This window comes from Biomphalaria glabrata, chromosome 6 (genome assembly GCF_947242115.1).
Source record: "Biomphalaria glabrata chromosome 6, xgBioGlab47.1, whole genome shotgun sequence".
NCBI lineage: Eukaryota > Metazoa > Mollusca > Gastropoda > Planorbidae > Biomphalaria > Biomphalaria glabrata.
In genome coordinates this window covers 50,527,307-50,548,352 of record NC_074716.1, presented here as the reverse complement: position 1 = coordinate 50,548,352, position 21,046 = coordinate 50,527,307, and the positions used below count along the sequence as shown (strand labels likewise).

The following is a 21,046-nucleotide window of genomic DNA, read 5'->3' as shown; positions in this document are numbered from 1 at the left end:
CGATAATGTAACTGGTGCAACATATAATATCTGGTGGGCATGTGGTCAGATGAACTACTCAAACTACCCATGAGCCTCAAAAACAGTTTTATCCACAACTAAAACAGCCCAGAAATATAAATAAAACTATCTATGTCTGTGTTTTGACGATCATAAATTTTACAATGTGGAAGGGAAAAAGAAAAAAAAAAATCAAGATGGTGAGAGATCTTGTAGCTTCACCTGTAGTGTTGCTGCCTGTAGTTGAGCTTCCCACAGTTGTTGTACCGGTGAAAGAGGCATCCGTTTCTCCGGGAATTAAAGTTGTGTTCTGAGTGTTTCCTGGGTTACCAGGTGAGGTTGCGGTGACCACTGGGTTCACAGGTGAGGTGCGGGTGACAACAGGGTTGATGGTGTAGTTGACTATGACAGTAAGTCTTGATGTTGTGTATTTACTTGTATCCCCATAATACAACTCTGAACAATTGCTGTCATTCATATTCTCCCATTCACCAGACAAATCTTTGGATTTTTTACTGCAAGAAAATATTGAGTAAAAACAAACTATAAAAATTTTTTTTATCTAAAGGTGAATAACTCTACCCTTAAAACTGTATCTATTAATAATGTACAAGTTATTCCCCTTATTTGAAATCTAACAAAATAATCTATTATAAATCTTATAACAGAGACTGGAATAAAGAAAAGCCCCTAATTTATGAGTCAAGAAAGACAAGAAGGGAACATTCTAGTTCTATTTCTACTGTGCACTTTTTATACTCTAGTATGAACAGCAGATTTTAAGATGAGTTATTGTCTCAGATGAAGGACCCAAACCTTTGCTAGAAAAGCACAGTCTACAGCAGCACTTGCAAAACTCATATTACTCTGAACTAACAAAGGCATAGCCTTCAACACTAAAATCAGACTGATTCGCTCCCTGGTCACAACCACATTCTTATATGCATGTGAATCAAAAAACGTTGACTCAAACCCTATGGCCCCATCACAAGGTTCGCAAATACCTTCCTTCAGGGAACAGTACAAGGAAGAAGAAGAAGAAGAAGACAGAGAAAGCAAGGAGAAGGCAAAGGACTGAGAGAAATGGAGAAATAGGTGATGAACAACAGGTCTAGGTTCCAGCATTTTTCTAAAGCCAACTTTGACTATTATTCAGGGATGACAAACTAAGGCCAGGGAGCCACAACTGGCCATCAATGTAGTGCAAACTCCTCAGCATTTTTGCTCGCAGTGATAATAATTAAGCTGTGGAGACTTTTTCCTGTTATGCTGCCCATGATGTGTGTCAGAAATGTATAAAGCCCTAGACTGAAACAGTTGGGGACTACTTTAATATAAGATACTCTGGCACAGTGCTGGATTTATCTATAGCCAATACAAGCTATAGCTTAGGGCCCTAACTAGCTTCAGGGGTGGGGCCCAAAAAAGGTTCCAGAGATATTTTCAATCATTTGAAGTAAAAGGAAAAATTGCCTTATGTACAATATACAAGAGTCCTCATATCTCAAATAGCTTAGGGCCCTAACTAGCTTCAGGGGTGGGGCCCAAAAAAGGTTCCAGAGATATTTTCAATCATTTGAAGTAAAAGGAAAAATTGCCTTATGTACAATATACAAGAGTCCTGATATCTCAAATAGCTTAGGGCCCTAACTAGCTTCAGGGGTGGGGCCCAAAAAAGGTTCCAGAGATATTTTCAATCATTTGAAGTAAAAGGAAAAATTGCCTTATGTACAATATACAAGAGTCCTCATATCTCAAATAGCTTAGGGCCTTATAAGTCTAAATCCAGTCCTGGTTTAGCACACTTACCATGCCCTAGAAGCAAACATAGCAATGCTGGCGGTGTTGCTGGGACATTGTACATGTCGAACTTGACCCACATAGCTATTCGGCCACAAGAAAATTCCTTTTGACGTTGTAATATTCGCTGCTTGGCAGGGAGGGCTATCTGTCAATCAAACAGAATGGTAGTAACATATAATAAAAGTAAAGTAAAGTTCCCCTTTCAGACCTAGTGGTCTATTGAGCAGATGATGTAAAGGTCATCGGTTTCTGTGGCCTACTGTTAACGAGGATGCCATGTGGCCAGCACAACGACCAACCGCCTTTATTTTTCCAAAGGTAATGTCAGGTACCCTTAGCGCTGGGTGGAATCAGATTCCTGAAGATCCTAAAATAAAAACTCCCAGTCTTCACCAGGTTTCAAACCCCCTGACCGCGAAGTGCTTTACCGCTCAGCCACTGCGCCTCCAACATATTATATAATACATCATCATTTCTTCTTGGTGGTTACATGAACATGACATATATATTTAGTGATGTAAATGTTTCCATTTTTTTTAAATTGAAAGGGCGAAATATATTTGAATATCAATGTAATGTATACAAGAGAGTCCCTGAGGAAAAAAAAATGTATTAGACATAGTTTTTTTTTATTAACTTCAGATGTTCCTTCAGAAAAGATTATTACATCCTAACCCAAAACTCCTGCAGGAGGGCAAAGTTCACATCCCATTCACATGACCAGGCAGAATGTCTGGGTAGTAGTTAATAATTATCTTTTTAGACATTTCATTTCTTTTCAAACTTGAAAGCTGAAAAAAAACAGGCTTTAAGCTGGCTGCATAATTTTCTTAGAAATTAAATCCACTGATTGAAATCAATGTAGTATTAGCAACTATAAAAAGTTTAGAAAACAAAGTCCCTGTCCAGTTCAGAGCTATCGTGAAACTTTGATTGATCAATCTATAAAATGACATGTTGATTCCTCCCAGGGCTTGATTGACCTCTAGGCAACAAAAGCTGTAGCTTAAGAAATAAGAAATACGTAGCACTGACATATAATATACAGACTTATAAAGGGCACCATAGCACTAAGCTTAGGGCCTTTTCAAGTCTCTAGTGTCTCAATCTTTCCTCATCTACATAATTTTTGTAAAGTTCTGTAAATTAAGGTATTGTTTTCAAATGAGAAGATAAAGGACGAGTGCAATATTTCATTTGACTACCCAGACCCAGTTGTGGCCTGCATATTTCTCCACATCTGTTACAGACAAAGCTTTACTACAATTGAATTTTTTTTTTAATACACATAACTAGGATATGATATAGGATGTTCACCAGAGAACAAAGATTTGGTATGGCATGATGCCTTTATACTTAATAAGTCCTTAGCTCGTTTACCTGGGCCCCTGACACTCAACAGGCACCTTCGTGCTTACAAATAAATAAGTGATTCACTGCTGACAATGTAATTGTTTAATGATATGAATATAAGTTATGATGACAACTGATGGAGTAATGACATTGCATTGGAAATATTCTAATATTGTGGATATATTAATTAAACAGTAATTCTGTCCGACAACGTGACACAAATGCTCGCAATCACACCAAAACACACTGCTGAATCTAGTATTTAGTGTAGAACAATCCCATACTAACTCCCTGTAAAGACATAAATAAAGACAAACTAAAAGAAGTCTAGTATACTATGGCATCGAAAACAACTGCGAAATGCAGTCATGCCTTAGATACTCACCCTAAACAGGGGAACACAGAAGAATCTCAAAGAAAACATTTCACCAGCATAATAACAAAAGCACTCCATCAGCTTACAAGCAAGGCAACAAAAAAAAAGTGCGTTCAAAAATTTTGCACTTAATACACATTGGTGCTAGAATGCCATAACCTATGCACCAACACTTAGCAGTAAATGAATATTAGTCAAACAACCAAGCATTCCGACAGACTTACTTGGGGAATTAATTTCTACCTTATTATAAATAACATTTAAAAACAAAAAATAATTAATAAGATATAAAAAAAAGGTAGGAAATCATTCCGCGTTTGCAATGAGGGTTTTGAGTTCTAATCCTTCCAGACTTTTAGGATGTCGTTGAGTCCACCCTAGCTCTAATGGGTACCTAACATACATTGGGGGAAGTAAGGTGCTTGTTTTTCTTTGTTTTACAAGTTTCAAAAGTTCCATCAGGATTGAATATTTTTACATCCTGCCCCAAACCTCCCATAGGAAGGGGTTGGGGGGGGGGGGAAGAAGAGGCACACTTTGAGACAGGGACCATTGATACCACATTCCATGCAAACAGAGAGCCAGTTGGTCATCGTGCTGGCCACATGGCACCCTGGTTAAATGTTGACCATGAGCTTTACATCATCCGTCCCATATATGGCAAGGTCTTTTTGCTGTCTGTTGTATTTATGTGTATTTTTCTGTTGTGTTGTCTTTATATGAGAAACGAGTCCTTGTAATCACAACAAATTTCCGTAAGGATCAATAAAGCAGTCTTAGTGTAAGTCTGAAAGGGACAGTTACTTAAATTACTTAAAGTGGCTCTGGGGCAAGAGTAGAAATAAAACTGAGTCTGGCCTCTCAAGTGAGCCATTCAGTGTCCCAACTTGAGCTGCAACATAAATGATATGTTACATATATAATCATTCTTACACTAGATCTAGATCTGTATGCAATTTCCAAGTATCATTTTATAACTTTAACTGAAATGTATACTAATTTCCAGATAGTCAAAATGAGTCCTTTACATTAAGACAGTTCATGTTTAAATTTTTAAATTATTTTAATAACTTTTTTAAAGTTTAAAGGCACACTCATCACAGCCTTCTTGTCTGTCAACCAACCCTAATTTATTTTCAAGACACAACTTTCAAATAGATTCAAGGAAAGTGAGCATAAAATTTAGATAGTAAACTGAAGCAACATCTTAACTCATAAATTAATTTGTTAAAATCAGAAGGTTATGTCACTTTTACCTGAAAAACCAAGGTACAATGAATCATCCTCAATGTTTTCTTTTTGGAAAAATCCATTGGGATTCGACACACTATTGCTGATCGCTTGTAGTAGATCAGTCCTAACTGTTTGGTCCTCCATGGTGCTGAGAACTGTAACATCAATTTCTAAAAACACACGAACTTGTTTCTGTTGAACAGCTACTTGGGCTTCACTTTGTCTAAACAAAAGAAAAGTTTAGCCTAATGGTGATTCTAGTTGGCTCTAGATCTAAACAAATTATATTATTATATTATACACTAATATAGACCTATATATTTTAATTTTATGAATAATATAGAGGTTTATTTTATTTTTTAAAATTTGTTTTACATCTTTTGAATGTTCCTTCAGAATTAAAGATAATTACATTGTAGCCAAAACCCTTTGCAGGATAGTGCGGGGGAGGTGACAGGGCAGTGGTTGAATTCAGGACTATTGAGATGACAGTGCAGTGTGCATAACACACTACTAGGGGGACAATGATGCAAAAGAACATTGTCTATCCAAAACATCAAATATCCAGACTGCCTTTTTAAAAAAAAAACCTTAGATCAACTCAATCTGTTTCTTTGTCTGGTAGGCCTACAAAATTTTACACATCATTTATCCCACTTCCCATTCTCGGATCAAGTTGTATTTTGGCACAATTATTTATTCTCCCTAACAAAACATGAATCAATAAAAAATCAAACAATCAATTAATTATTTAGAGGTAATTAATTAATTTTTGCTTGACATAGAAAAAAGGAAATAAACCACACAGTAAATGTGCCGTACTTACCCTCATAAAAGCTTTTTTTTTTTAAAGTATTTTTTTTTAATTTGCCAATTTTTTAATCCTTTTTGTTTTCCAGTACAGCGACTAGCTAATTTCACTGCTTCATATTTGGTATAAAATATTTATAAGCATGGGAAGTGTGATCGAGAGGCTAAGTGCACTTGAACTTGGCTACCTATGAAGGGGGCTCGAGGTTCGACACCCAACTCAGTTGTGTTTACTGAGCGCCTAAAGGCAGTACGGATACCCCCTCCCCCCACTGGTCCACAAATGAGATTGGACCAAAGCACTCTGAGCATGCTTTAACTATAAACATGAAAATAGCGCTATATAAAAACCTTAATTTATTTATAATGACCATAAACCTCAGAAACAAACCTTATAGAAGCCTTTATGTTCACACCAATGGGAATAAAGAAGATGCTAATGAGACTATAGTGGTATGATTTGAAAGTCTGCTACAAAAAGAGCAAGGAAATGTTAATCCTGTTAGGCCCCTCCATGCTGTGTCTCAGGCAGTTCAGATAAGTCCAAAAGGGGGTGGCCCTCAAATAACCAAATAATGCAGTCGAAAGGTTGATAATGTAAATTTACTTTCCTTTGTTGAATGATGTCGAATAAGATGTTTATTACATACTGAAGGGAACTGTTGAATATCCTATTATCTAAATATCTACTTCAGAAACTAAAGCTGACCTCCTTCTAAAGCTGCCAAAAGTCTTCATTACACTTCCAATCCTTGTCTTGTTTTCAATAGTCACATCACAGTTTCTAAGTCAAAACTTTACCTTTTTATGAAACAAATAACTTTTTGCGCCAAATTCCTATCTTAACCGTGTCATAACAATCCCCAATACACTTTCAAGTGCATATGTTTCCAAATGCAGAAATGTGAATTAACTGATGATTCTGTGCATAAAATCTTTGGGAGTGATTGGAAGTACAGCCAAATTATTTATTTATTTATATATTACATGATTTTACGTGTCATGTATAGCTGACAAAATATGTCCTAATATATTTACTTAAAGAGCTAAATAGGAATAAGACTTTAAGTGGTGCATCAGATTTAGAAATTTAAAAAAATGACACCTGGAAATCAAAAGTCTGGTTAGCCATTAAATGATTCAAAAAATGTTCAGTCTCCATAACAACTGCCTGTCAGCTTGTTCTTTATACATAAGTGTGATTATATGTGACCATGATCTCTCACATAATACTTACTCATATCTTGAGACATAAATATCTAGGCCACCTCTAAAATCGTTCAGATCATCTCTCAGCTGTGAACAAAAGAAAAACTTAGTAAACCATTTTAATTGTTATTATTATAATAACAGTATCACAGACGGGATTGAGATAAAAACCTAGCACTTTCCTAATTTAGATAAAATCTAGCAGTCAGGATTGTGATAAAATCTTGCACAGTCAGCATTGAGATAAAATCAAGCACTGTCTTCATTGAGATAAAATCTAGCACTTTCAAGATTGAGATAAAATCGAGCACTGTCAGAATTGAGATAAAATCTAGCACTTTGAGGATTGAGATAAAATCTAGCACTTTCAAGATTGTGATAAAATCTAGCACTTTCAGGATTGAGATAAAATCTAGCACTTTCAAGATTGTGATAAAATCTAGCACTCTCAGGATTTAGATAAAATCTAGCACTTTCAGGATTTAGATAAAATCTAGCACTTTCAGGATTTAGATAAAATCTAGCACTTTCAGGATTTAGATAAAATTTAGCACTGTCAGCATTGAGACACATTCAAATGAAATATTCATTGAGGTCCTCACTTGATAGTGTACTATGAGAGACTTTTAAAAATATTATGGCTGGTCTCCTACTATAGGTACCACACTCAAGTTTTGAAAAAGTAGCTTCTACACTCGTTTAATATTTATATATTTAAGTTTTCACATTTTTTGCTTTCATTTTCATTATTCTTTTTTTTTTATCATTATGAGATAGTTGGAATGCAGTATTTTTCTTGTTAATAATAACTAAAAGGGGCTGGTTAGAGTTATATCAGCAAAACAAAATCAGCAAAAAAGGGCAGCAAAGATTACGATTACTAAGAAAACTGTCCTCGTTTAATGTTAGCGAAAAGGCCTTGGCTATGTTTTATCACGCTCACATCTGCAATATTTTAAGTTTCAATATCACTGCCTGGTATGGCAATCTGAGCATTAAAAATAAAAATAAACTTTAATCCTAAATGCTGCTGGTAAAATCATTGGCAAAAAACAAACCCCATTTGGGCAGCTGTTTGAGACAAACATCCATAAAAAAGCTAACAAGATCCTTGAAATAAAGAATCACCCTTTGTGTCAGGATGTTTTTATTTTACCATCACAAAAGAGATATAAGACACAGATAGCAAAGACAAACAGACACAAACACTCTTTTGTTCCCCTGGCAATCAAATCATTAAATAGAAACAATCTGATATAAACTTTGTCACATGTAAATTATGAGTGAGTCTGGTTTGAATGTACACTTTGGTTTCTTACAATGTTTTTTGTTTGGTGTAATGCACAAATTGTAAGACAAATTTCCATACGGACAATAAAGATTATTATTATTATATTATTATTATTCAGAATATACAGTAATGTCTGCTAATTACAGTCTAGCCCAGAAAAGTAGCTAAAGTATTAGGTTTTGTTTCTGTTTTTGAGGATTCTTGTTCAGTGTTTTATGTATAATTGCTACTTTACTTTTAGGTCTTCTATCTTGAAGGCTTTCTAACTTTAGTGATTTTACTAAAGGTGTTACTCTAGTCAAATGTGAATATTCGTTTGTTATAAATCTCACTGCTCTATTTTGTGTCTGTTCCAGTTTCTTAATGTTTACTTGGGTTAAGGGGTCCCAGAATGTTAAAAGTATTTCTTTGTTACATTGGAATAGAGTGGTTAATACATAGTTGTAGTATATTCAAATGTTAGATCTGATGACCCAATATCAAAAGGTATGTCTAATAATTTATTTAAATCCAGACACACACTATATCAAACAATAGTACACTTTATAATCCAATTTCAAGAATAAATTCACAAAAGTATATACAACATGAAGCTTTCAACTTATAAAACTTAAGAAACTGATTTTGGACCCAGAAATAAGCTCATAGTTTTTCAAACCGAATATTTAAGAATATTTTCCAACAGGAACAAAATTATCTCCTTTTCATTAATTAATTTTTTATTTATGTAGATACTGAGAGTTACTAGAAAGTAAAGAACTTCTTGTTTACACATAGGCTACCGATGAGATATCCTTGTGATTAATTTTTGACAATTTAAAAGGAACAGATATTAGAGATATTGATGGTCTTTATTCGAAATGATTTTATAATGTCCAATTTCAACAAGTGTTAGTCTACTCACAGCTTCTGAAATTCGTTTCTGTTCCTCTTTGAAAGGCAAAGAGTTGGGATCCTTCATATAGGTCTCATTAAAATATGCCCTCTTTACATAAGTGATTATAAACACCAAGTCTTTGGTCCGACCTGTAATATAAACAAAAGGTAACCATAACTCTCTTGATTAAATTTCAAAATAGAACTTTCTTAATCATTCCTAAGCAATTAACATAAAAAAAAAGTTTTGATTTTTTAAAATTTAAATCAATTCCTCATTTATGAAAATGTACACACTCTCTATATGTGGGATTGTACATTTTCTTCCCCTACTGCAATTCAGAACCACCTCAGCAGTGACCTCCATGAGATAAAGTCGGCGTTTTATCAACCCACCAATTCTTTGTTTTAACACTAAATGAATTAGATTTGTTATAAAAGTCAGATGCAGAAGAAAAAAAAAACTAGCTAGATCAATATATATAAAAAAAAAAAAAAAGATGACGCCTATGGTGTAAGATCCGCCCAGGAATGAGACAAACCTCCAGTGGGCTCCCCACAGGTTGGTCCGAGACAGCAGAAGTTACATCGGATGACGCCTTCGTAGTTGATGATGCAGTCTCGGCTGTTGTTCACCTGGTCCTTGAGGCACACTTCATAGCTGCTGCAACCACTGGATATAGACATGGTCTTGTCTGCGTTGTTCCAGATGAACTCCCTGCGGCACATCTTCTGTGAATGTCAGAAAGACACAAAGATAAAGGCACTTTCCTTGTTCCATATGTATATTGCATGCTAGGACAAATTTGTACAAATACTTCTTCTTTCCTAGTGCTAGTAAACTAATCATGACTAATGCCTAATAATGCTAAAGTTGAAGTATAGGCTATACTATCCTATAGATCTAGATTAATAGATCTAGATACTAGATCTATATTCTATTAGACTAGAGTCTAGAGAATGCCTGCATGGAATAGGTTGCCTGAGTTTGCCAGGATAAGCAATGACTTGGCAGAATTTAAGTCATTAATTAACATGCATGACTAGATTGACCTAGGAACATGCGTATAGGACGTAACCATCCCCCCCCCCTTTTTTTTTTTGAAGTAATGTCTGTATTTCATAAGATATGATAATAATGCGAGATCTAAACTAGACGATCCTGTTTGAAGATCAAAGAAAGCCAACACTGAGAAGGAAAAGCTAAAAAAATCTTTCGCTTTTTTCTTCATCTTCTTCTTATAATTATTATTTTATGTAGTGCGTCTTCCATGCTCCTATAACATGCCCGGTGCCTTGTGATCCAATCTCTTTAGTGGACACCTAGGTCTAGGGGAAAGACATCTTTACATATTCCGGAACACATTAAATATAGTAAATTGAGGCTCTCAGCAAGCACATCGATTATTTGGAAACAATGTTTATCGTCCACCATTCGCAAGCATACTGAAATGTGACCATTATCAAGGGGCGCATCAGTCTGAGTTTAGATCCGAGGGCTATGTCTTTGTATTTACAAATTGTCACGATCTTCGCAAGTGCTGCTGTGGACTGTGCAACTTTTTTTTCTCGATAGTAGCAGTTTGGTTTCTTGGTCTGAAACGATAGCTCCGAAGTAGAGCTTTGACACTTGACAGTTTTTTGCCTTCAATGCTGACTTTTGTTTTATATAGGCATTGCTCACTTTTGGTCATTAATGCGCGTTTCTTATTTCGGCAATGATTTGCATACCATAGGCTGCGGAGTTTTTGTCTATGCGCATCACCAAGGCCTCCTGCCAGATCACTTGCGTCATCAGCTAAGTGCAAGCTATTTTTGTTAATGTTATAAAATCGAAATCATAATGTAAATATCTGATATGAATTGCCACTAAAAATTTCTGCTTTTAACTAAGTTATAAATAAATGAAATTTTATCTTTTTATCTGCATTTATTTACATTTACATCGCGTGATGAAAGTAGATCTATTCCACTTTGATATTTATGTAGCAATTCGAAAGCATTACGGAGTTTGCTAACATCAAGTCTACTTCTGTATTCAAGAAGTTGGAAAATCCTGATTAGCAAAGACATATTTTTGGAAAATGGTCTCATTTAAGATGACAAGTATGTCAATAAGGAAGGGGGGGTATTTTCTGTAGTTCACTTTCGCCGTTATAAAGTGCTTCCAAATGTGGTTTCGTTTTCTAATTAAAAACTATTTTATTTCATCACCAATATAAAAGTAAAACGTTTTACAAATTTGCAGGCTTCAATCGGTGTGAAATAGCAGTTGGATGCATCCAACTCATTACAAAGCTTTGAAAACATTCGACTGTTTAAAACAATGTCGCAAAATTGAACGCGCCAACATCGTTCTTGTAATACTTCTTGTAACACTTCTTGTGGCTGTTACTTTATCGATGAGTTTTGATGACTTTTGGTGAGTAAATCTGTACAAAACGTCGATATCCAGACCAACATCCATACATGCTTGGATCAGCATCTTTGAGGACACTACAAAACTTTTGTAAGAGATTTTACACTTTTCAGAAATGAACCTATTTTGTCAAATTAGTAACGTGCTGTAGGCCCTAGTAGTCATTTCAAGAAGCTAGTAAAAGAGAAACTCGCCTTTAATTTCGTCATCTTCAGATAAACCAGTAATTATGATCAATTTGCAACATCTTTGGATTCTTCCAGCTGGATGATAAATATCAGAAGTTGAGCCACACCCTTCACAAGTCTGCATCCAACATCACAAGACAAGCCTTCACCTGGAACCCCCAAGGAATACATGCCGCGATTTGGAAGCAGATGCCAAGGAGATGGGCAAGACGTTGGGACCATTGGAGAGATTGCCCATATCTAAGACTCCTAGAGAAAGCTGGTTGGTGGTCTAAGCCCCAGACGGAAAAAAATTCAAATACTGTATGTCGTTGACAGTTAATTTAGGATATTTGATATCAAAATAACATCTCACATTGTTTGGATTCATTGATTCTGATAACAGACGTTTCTGAATTCCTGCTTTAACTAATGAAGTAAAACCATATCGGCTAAAATAGTTATCACACATTGTCATCAGTGTATAATATATATAACAATGAGATGCCCTTGTACCTTAGCGAACTGATCACTCCATATATCCCCCCAGAGAGCCCGGCGCTCAATGAACTCAACGCTTTTAGTGGTGCCACGTTTATCCCTCAAAAGCTACGGTCTGCGGGCTTTTTCAGTGCACGGACCAAAGGTTGTGGAACTCACTCCCCATTGATCTCAGACAGACAACATGCTATACCACTTTTAAGAAGAACATTAAGACCTACTTGTTTAAAACTTTTTTAGATTAGTTTTTGATTTCCGTTGTCGTGTCTGTGTTTGTAATGTTATTACAGCGCCTTGAGCCTACATTTTGTTTGTTAACAGCGCTTTATAAATAAAATTATAATTAAATTATTATTATATTCCTTTCTTAACAATTATTTTCACGGGGGGTTTCATAATGGAACAATTACCTATTCTACCATGGGCTATCAAAATGATGGCGTATTAATAATTATGAACACATCTGATGTTCAATTATCTGCATAGATTTCCACCATAGAAATAATACATTTTGATTCCTGCGATGACCTAACGTCCTGTTTCGTCACACTGTTTGATGGACAGCAATTTCAAATGTCACAAAAACTGACGCTGCGCAATGGACCTCATTCACCAATCGTAAACAAACAACATTTAGCCACTTGATTCTATATATCTTCTATACAAATTATGTAATCCACAGTGGCTGTCACGTGATACGTATTTTTCATTGTTTTATCAATATTATGACGTGGCTAAATGTGTTTATTTACGATTGGTGAATGAGGTCCATGGTGCCCGCGTGGAAACGGCCATTAGAGGAAGTGGCTAGGCTAAATGGGTAGCAACACAAGACTCCCGTGGGGATGCCCACGGGTAGACGAGAGTCCACCCATTGTACGGGCGGGGTTGTAAAAAAGTCCCCACGAACACGTCCCACATCCATGCGCTGTTCCTCAAAGGGACCGTTACATCAATGGCGGTTTCCGCACAGCTAGATTGGTACAGCGAAGGAAAATGGCGGAGGCTCCCGGTGCCCTCGGCCTTCGGCCATGTGCAGCCAAGCATGCGTCGGGGTCAAAGGCATTGGAAACAGCAATGTTTTACATAGGCATTGACTCGGGTCTCTCTCAAACAGAACTGTGTTCTCACAGGTTTTTTTTTTTTTTACTGTTTGGCGTCCAAAAAGGTTTTTTTTTTCAAACTTAGAGCTCGAAGAGCCTTCGGCTCAGCTCTTGGACATCAACAAGGTCCATTGAAAAGTTTGAAATGATTCTGATTCAGTTCTTTGAAACACCTTTTCTCGAATGACAATTTTTGGGGGAAAAAAACAAGTAGCTGCCCATAGACAATTTTGTACAATGTCAAGTTTTTTCAACAAAAATATAGTGTTATAACCCTAGTGGCGGACTGAAAGGGTTAATGTATGTGCGGCCTACATGACTCAGGCCATATTTGCGTGAGCTAGCAGTAATGTCCCTTGTTCAACAGCCCTTGACCTGTGTGATTGGCCTGAGTCATGTGTGTCAGTAGGCCGCACACACATTAACCCTTTCAGTCCGCCACTAGGATTATAACAATATTCTCCAATGGTCTCAGGTAACACCTAGGACCTAGACAATTGTCATTCGACCCTCAAGGGGGGGGGGGGTGGCGACCCACAGGTTGAGAACTCCTGCTTCTATACAAATCACTATAGTTTCGGTCATTAACTCTCTACTTGTTTACCTCTGATTCAGGACAATACGTTCGGGGGTTCTGATCACATGCATGGCCCGTCCTCTCCTTGTTGCACACGTGACATGGATAGTTAGTGTAGCTTACGTCATCAGCTGCAAAAATTACAGTTCATAAATGTGTAAGTTGAACACACTAGATTTAAGTTTTATTTTTTTTTCTTAGGATAACGAATAGATCTGTAGTTTAACCAACAACCAACACACACATGCCCCCAAACAATTAATCACACACACACACACTGTCTTCTGTCCACACATACACTAAAATGACTCACTACAATGACTAAACCCAGCCAAAACTAAGAAACATCTTTCTTTTACATTTTTTTTTTCATTGTTTATGATTTTCTTAATAAAAGAAATTGACACCTCCCCCCCCCCCAAAAAAAAAATTCTTCTTGAATTAAAACTACTAAAATTTAAACAAAACATTTGCGTAATTTCATATAAAGAGGCACTGGATAGATCCACATGAATAGCAAGCATAAAGGAAGGGTCCTGGATTGTGCAGTGGCGTAGTGAAGAGGGCAAAGGGGGTCACGATGCCCTGGGCGCCACCCTCAGCCTATATGTTTGTAAAAAATGTTTTACTTGTTTCGGTTATTACTTCAGAGTTGAAGATAGTTTACTTCCTAGTCCAAACCTCCCGCAGGACGACGGGGGATGGGAGAGGACAGGGTTTGAATCCGAGACCATCGATAAATCCAAACGACAGTCCAGCGCGCAAACCACACGACCAGGCAGCCATCCTGTTCTATGTGATGTTCACAAACGGGGGGGGGGAGCCAATAAAGTACCTTGCCCCGGGCGCTCGTTTTGCTCACAACGCCTCTGCCTGGATGGCAGAAAGGAAAGTAAATAATGTGCTAAAAGTTTTCCTTTAACTCTTTGTCTCCTAATCGACGATACCATCGTTGATTTGACCTCATGAAATTAAAATAATGTTTAATTTTATAAACTATACTTTTGTGGTATATAAGAAGAGCATGCATTTCCCCTTCTATACCAAATACCAAATAAAACACTTTCTGATAACAAAAGAAAAAGTTATTGAAGCGTAATCATAACAGGGGAGTGAAATAGTAATGAGCAAAATGAAGAATTCCGTCAGAATGTGGCAAAAAATTACGAGATAAAGAGTTAAACTATATTACATTTCACACAACATTACTCCACAAAAAAACAAAAAGCGAACATCAATATTTATGCTACTTTGCTATGTCTAGTGGTAATGTTAGGGCCACAGACCTTTATATAGGGTTAACTGATAACAGACTATATCTGAATAAAAAAAAACATCAGTTCTCCTTCCGAAATTTTCTCGATTACGCGCTTTATAACATATAAGTTTTGTCCCAGATAAAGGTCTGTGATGTAGGCTGGAAAGGGTTAAAAACATTTAGCATGCATTGTAAGCTTTAGAAGTGAAAAAAATATGTACAATAATAAAATCGAAAATTGATAAGAAATACGTTTTTTTTTTTCTTCTTAAAACTCAAAACAATTAATTATTTCGTTATGGATTAAAATTCACTTGTTATAATAGAATCATGTTATATTTTTTTGATATAAAGACGATCATTACGTCCTGGTCAACACCCTCCACCCCCCTGCAGGGCAGCAGAGGAGGGAGGGCTGGGTTTGAATTCGGGACCATCTTCACGACAATCCAAAGCACAAACCACACGACCACCATGCAGCCAACTACTGGATGCAAGAGAATGTGATGTTTATGGATGTCTTTTTTTCACACATGAATATGTGTGGAGGAATAAGATATTGACCTACGAGGCCTAGTATGTATTGGTCTAGTCATCCATGTTGATTACAGAAATAGATGCAATGGTTCAATACTTTCCATTCATTGTCTCCTTGTTAAACTTTATAAATTCGGGATATATACAGAACGAGAGCTCATCCAGTGATAATAGAAAACTATAAACTTTGTTTATTTAATTCATTTTTTTTTCTTAAAATTGGATTGGCCATCTATGGCCATATTACAAGGTCTTTGGAGCTCTCAAAAACCTTCCTTCAGGGAAAAGTACCAGGAAAAAGAAGACAGACAGAGAAATCGATGGGAAGACAGCATAAAAGAATGGACGGGCCTGCCATTGAAAGAGGTTCTAACTGAGACAAAAGACAGAGAGGAATGGAGAAAGACGGTCGCCAAATCTTGCATGGTACCCCAAAGGTCAAACAGACTAAGGGATAGGTAAAGGTAAATATAAAAGATAAAGTTGGATTATGGAACTATAAAATGGTTTCATTTTTTTAAACCAAAAATAAAAGTATTAGTATGGATGTTAGTAGCTTCTGTAACAGAAAATATATTATTTAGTAAGCATAAACGTGTGAAATACAAAAGCTTCAGTTATATTTGAAAAAATATACAAAATTATAACCTCCCTTTCTTAATGTAGCCTCATGTTTTCTTTTTTTACTTTCAATACTAAATAGTTTTAAAATTGGTGCATTTGATGAAAATAAAACGTCTTACTTCTTTAATATTAAAAACAAAATGGTTCGCTTTCAGTACATAAAAGATAACATTTGAATCTAAACTTAGCAATCTGCAGAATATCATGTTTTAGGATATTTTCAATCTTTTTGTTTTTAAAATATAAACGTGACAGACGGACAGACAGTCCACATAAAACTAATGGTGGCTTTTCCCTTTCGTGTGAGTAACACAAATGCCAAAGAGATCTTGTGTTTTTTCTTGGTTTATATTTCCTTGGCATTACAAACAGAAAAAAAATGTGAAGGAAGGCTGAGCCAGAAATTGTTCAGTTTTTCAGACTTACTGATGAATTACAGTGATGTGCAGAATAAACATATGTGTTAGAGAGAATCTATATAGTCTAAGAATGAGTATATTTTTTAGTTAGTGGTATTTAAATATATCTATACATTATTAGACTTTTAAAATATGTATGTTACTTTTTAGTCAATTATAAGTTAATGGTTATATATTTTTGAATTCATATACCTTACATTCATTGATAGGACTATTACACACGAATGAAATTATATCATTAGTACTAAAGTTAGTATGCTTTTAAAAAATACCTTTACAAAAAAAAAAAAGCAAAACAACTCAATATTTAGAAGACAAATACTAGATACTCTAATTATGTCTGGAAACGTATTTAAAAAGAAATTTTTTTTTGAAAATTGGGAGTAATACAACAATGACCTTACCAGTACTACGCTCTCCTTCCACATACACTCCATCATCTTCTGGTGAGGTTTTATTGCCCCTTTTAGTCTTGTCTTTGCTATTTTCGTACTTTGAAAAATTCGCATTGTTGTTTCCCTTGTCCTTATTTTTTTGAGCACTCCTTACTGAGATGTTTCTGTTGAGGTTGCCAGACACGGGTGGAGTCTCTGTTTGCAAAGAAGTATGCTAGCTTAATGAGGTCTTCTTGAGTTCCTCACAGACTAGATAATGTTTCTCTAAGACTCAGTCTTGTGAAAGAATGTAGGCTACTAAGTATACCACGGCGAAGTTATAGTTTCAAAGAATAGTTATTTACTGCATCACGGCGAAGTTATAGTTTCAAAGAATAGTTATTTACTGCATCTCGGAGAAGTTATAGTTTCAATGAATAGTTTTTCAGTACATCACGGCGAAGTTATAGTTTTAAAGAATATTATTTAGAACATCACGGAGAAGTTATAGTTTCAAAGAATATTATTTAGAATATCACGGAGAAGTTATAGTTTCAAAGAATATTATTTAGAACATCTCGGAGAAGTTATAGTTTCAAAGAATATTATTTAGAACATCACGGAGAAGTTATAGTTTCAAAGAAAATTATTTAGAATATCACGGAGAAGTTATAGTTTCAAAAGAATATTATTTAGAACATCACGGAGAAGCTATAGTTTCAAAGAATAGTTATTTACTACATCACGGAGAAGTTATAGTTTCAAAGAATAGTTATTTACTACATCACGGCGAAGTTATAGTTTCAAAGAATAGTTATTTACTACATCACGGCGAAGTTATAGTTTCAAAGAATAGTTATTTACTACATCACGGAGAAGTTATAGTTTCAAAGAATAGTTATTTAGTATCTTGTCTATTGCTTCAGACATTTTTTTTTAAATTTTAGTGTCTATCTCAATGACAAAAACACACAAGACAGCCTTGCTAACGGATTTCATTCCAGTCTGTACAGCGCGGTAAGGAAGTCAACATTATCAAGAAATTGTATATAGTTCACGATCAGTTACATCAGCGGTTCTCAACCTTTTAAGCTCGGCGACCCCTTTTTACAATCCCCCACTCTGCTGCGACCACCCCTACCCACACACACATACAGCAATAGAAGAATAGACAAAAACAATTTTTTTTTTCGATGGTCTTTGGCGACCCCTGGCCAATCGTCAATCGACCCCCAAGGCGGTCGCGACTCACAGGTTGAGAACCCCTCATTTACATGGTTCATTCCTAGCAACAGAATTGACATGCTACAGAAGGATCCTGGGTATCACATTTAAAGACCGCATCACAAACAAAGAGATTAGAGACAGGGTTACTACAGCGATTGGACCCCATGATGATCTGCTAACTATCGTAAAAAAACGCAAGCTAAAAGTCTATGGCCATATTACAAGATCTTCGGGGCTCGCAAAGACCTTCTTTCAGGGAACAGCTCCAGGGAAAAAAAAGAGGCAGACAGAGAAAGCGACGGGAGGACAACCTAAAAGAATGGACGGAACTATTACTGCGGTCGGACCCCACGATGATCTGCTAACTATTGTAAAAAAAAGCGCAAACTAAAACTCTATGGCCATATAACAAGGTCTTCGGGGCTCGAAAAGACCTTCCTTCAGGGAACAGTTCCAGGAAAAAAAAAGAGGCAGACAGAGAAAGCGATGGGAAGACAACATAAAAGAATGTAAGGAATTCTATCCAAAGCAAAAGACAGAGAAATGGAGATTGACGGTCAACAGTTTTTGTGTGGTGCCCAACGGTCCAACAGACTAATCACTAATGGATAGGTATAGGTATGGTTGAGAGTTGGTCCATTTCTTGTCTATTCTACTTTTTCTTTCTTCCGGATAGAGATTGATTTGTTTCTGTTTAGTAGTTCTAACACTTTTGGCCAATATGTCTGCTTTTTTGCATTGCCTTCTATTTCAATGTGTTGTTGGAATCCATTGGAGAACAGCTTCCTTGTTATGGCTGTTAAGCTTTACAACAGCTGTGCTGTGTTGTTTTATTTAGCCAGCATCTGAGTTTTTCAGGTTTTAAAAGACTCTTTTATCTATGTTTTTTTTTTCCCCCAAGTCTTTTAGATTCGTGCTTGTAGTACAGTATTGAGAAGTCAATGATTCGAATACGCTGGCATAAACATTTACCATAAAGAGTTAGCTTCTAGCAAAATGTTTCATAATTAGTTAAGCATTAGTTAGATATACAGAAAGGCTATAGGAGAGTGCACTTGTATAGAACTCGTGTTTAGTTAGTTCTACAGAAAGATAATGAAGATACATAAAACATGTCAATATTACATCAATGGACCCCATTCACCAATACCAACAGTCACGTGATAATATTGATAAAACTACGGGGGGAAAAAAACGTGATAACCATTGTTGATTAAACATTGTCGTAATTTGTATAGAAGAGATAGAGAAGCACACGACTCAATGTTGTTTATTTACGATTGGCGAATGAGGTTCATTCTAACATCATCAAACAAAATACTCTCTAAATAATCTCCTTTTTAGTGGGCTAGCATTCTATATTATATTAGCTTGTTATGTAGCCAAAAAAAAAAAGCTTAATTAATTTGTAATCGTTTGGGTCTGTTAAAGCATTGTAAGAAATGTATAGATCTATAGTTTAGAAGTTTAGCACATCAACAGTCAACAGATACGCAAAAAACACACACACACACACATGACTTACGTTTGCAGTTATAGCGTAAGCTGGTGTCATTAAAAAGTCTCTTTTGTTGGTCATCATTGCATACTAACTTGTCTATGACTACAGTATGTGTGGTCAAATTCTCCAGCCAGTTCCGTATACCAAAAACCTCACAGTTGCACATGACAGGATTCCCTTCGAATTGTCTGCAATACATAATATCAAGACAATGTCATCTATATTATAAAGTAGAATGTGTGGTGTATGTATGTATGTATGTATGTATGTTACTTATAGACATCAAAACCGCTTGACCAATCTTGATAAAACTAGGCAGGAATGTTCCTTGGGTACTAACTTAGACCGTAGTGTATGTATTGTAGCCCTAAAACAAACTTAAGACCCTCAAAAAAAATAAAGTTGTCCGACTCTATTACAGCTATAGTATTTTATGGATCTAGGCCATGTCTACAATGTTGACATGAGAAAAGATGGAAAGGATTTAGACCTAGATCTAATTTTAAGAAATACACTTTGCGCAGATAGTTTTTTACTTTGACACATGAAAATACAAAAGAAGATCCATTGATTTCATTATATAATAAAATTAACCTTCAATTTTGTGTTTCAAAAGCATTTTTTACATTAATTAGTTCCTTATATCTGTGATTACAGATTTCCTGACGAACATTCTTTCATTAGACAATTCCGTAATGAATCGCGTACTAAATATTAATTCGTTTAATTGTTTACTTTATAATCCCATCCCTAGATCTAAAACTCTAAGATGATAAAACTTCTGTTCGCACAGATAGTTTTATACTTTAACACATGAACATACTAATTATAGTCCATTTATTTCATATATTGATCAAATAAACATTCAAATTTGGTTTTCTAAAGCATTATTTTTAAGAGACTACATTCGTTTACAAAAGCTGCGAAGCCGAGTTCAGATAGGCCTCCTAGATCTATATTCATTCATGAATCGCGTACTAAAAATAATTTCGTTTAATTGTTCACTTTATAATCCCATTCATTTAACAAAGCTATCGGTCTTTTCGTTTTTAAATATGTATCGACTTTGGGTAAACCCATTTTCGCAAAACTAATTTTATTTTCGTAGCGAAAGAGAAATAACGTGAAAGGATCATTAGCTAAGTTTAACATACATCTAAATCCAATCCACTACATTAGTAAACACAAACTTAGACCCGCAGGCCGCGGGTAATGCCAGGCTAGTACTTATATAAAAATCATTCCCACTGATGTTAGAAAAAATGATATAGGCCTACTAAATTATAATCATATGTTATTTATAATCGTGATATTTGTTAGTTCCCCTTTCAGACCTTGCGATCTAGAGAGCAGATGATGCAAAAGTCATCTGTTTTTGTGGCCCACGG

The 21,046-nt window shown here is 35.7% G+C and overlaps 1 protein-coding gene across 5 annotated transcripts in view; it reads right to left on the bottom strand.

The window, feature by feature from the left end:
- LOC106072137 (latrophilin Cirl-like) overlaps nucleotides 1-21,046 on the bottom strand; it is a 110,078-nt gene that overhangs the window by 33,430 nt on the left and 55,602 nt on the right. For 4 of the 5 annotated variants that reach the window (XM_056032127.1, XM_056032126.1, XM_056032128.1 and 1 more), the window contains 9 exons: nucleotides 19,683-19,846; nucleotides 16,961-17,146; nucleotides 13,746-13,849; nucleotides 9,494-9,683; nucleotides 8,980-9,101; nucleotides 6,813-6,871; nucleotides 4,789-4,988; nucleotides 1,810-1,948; nucleotides 223-515 (listed from right to left, as the gene is read on the bottom strand). In XM_056032127.1, the coding sequence (XP_055888102.1) occupies nucleotides 223-515; nucleotides 1,810-1,948; nucleotides 4,789-4,988; nucleotides 6,813-6,871; nucleotides 8,980-9,101; nucleotides 9,494-9,683; nucleotides 13,746-13,849; nucleotides 16,961-17,146; nucleotides 19,683-19,846 (1,457 nt within the window). The remainder of the gene's footprint in view (nucleotides 1-222; nucleotides 516-1,809; nucleotides 1,949-4,788; nucleotides 4,989-6,812; nucleotides 6,872-8,979; nucleotides 9,102-9,493; nucleotides 9,684-13,745; nucleotides 13,850-16,960; nucleotides 17,147-19,682; nucleotides 19,847-21,046) is intronic. The other variant, XM_056032129.1, reaches the window with a different exon arrangement.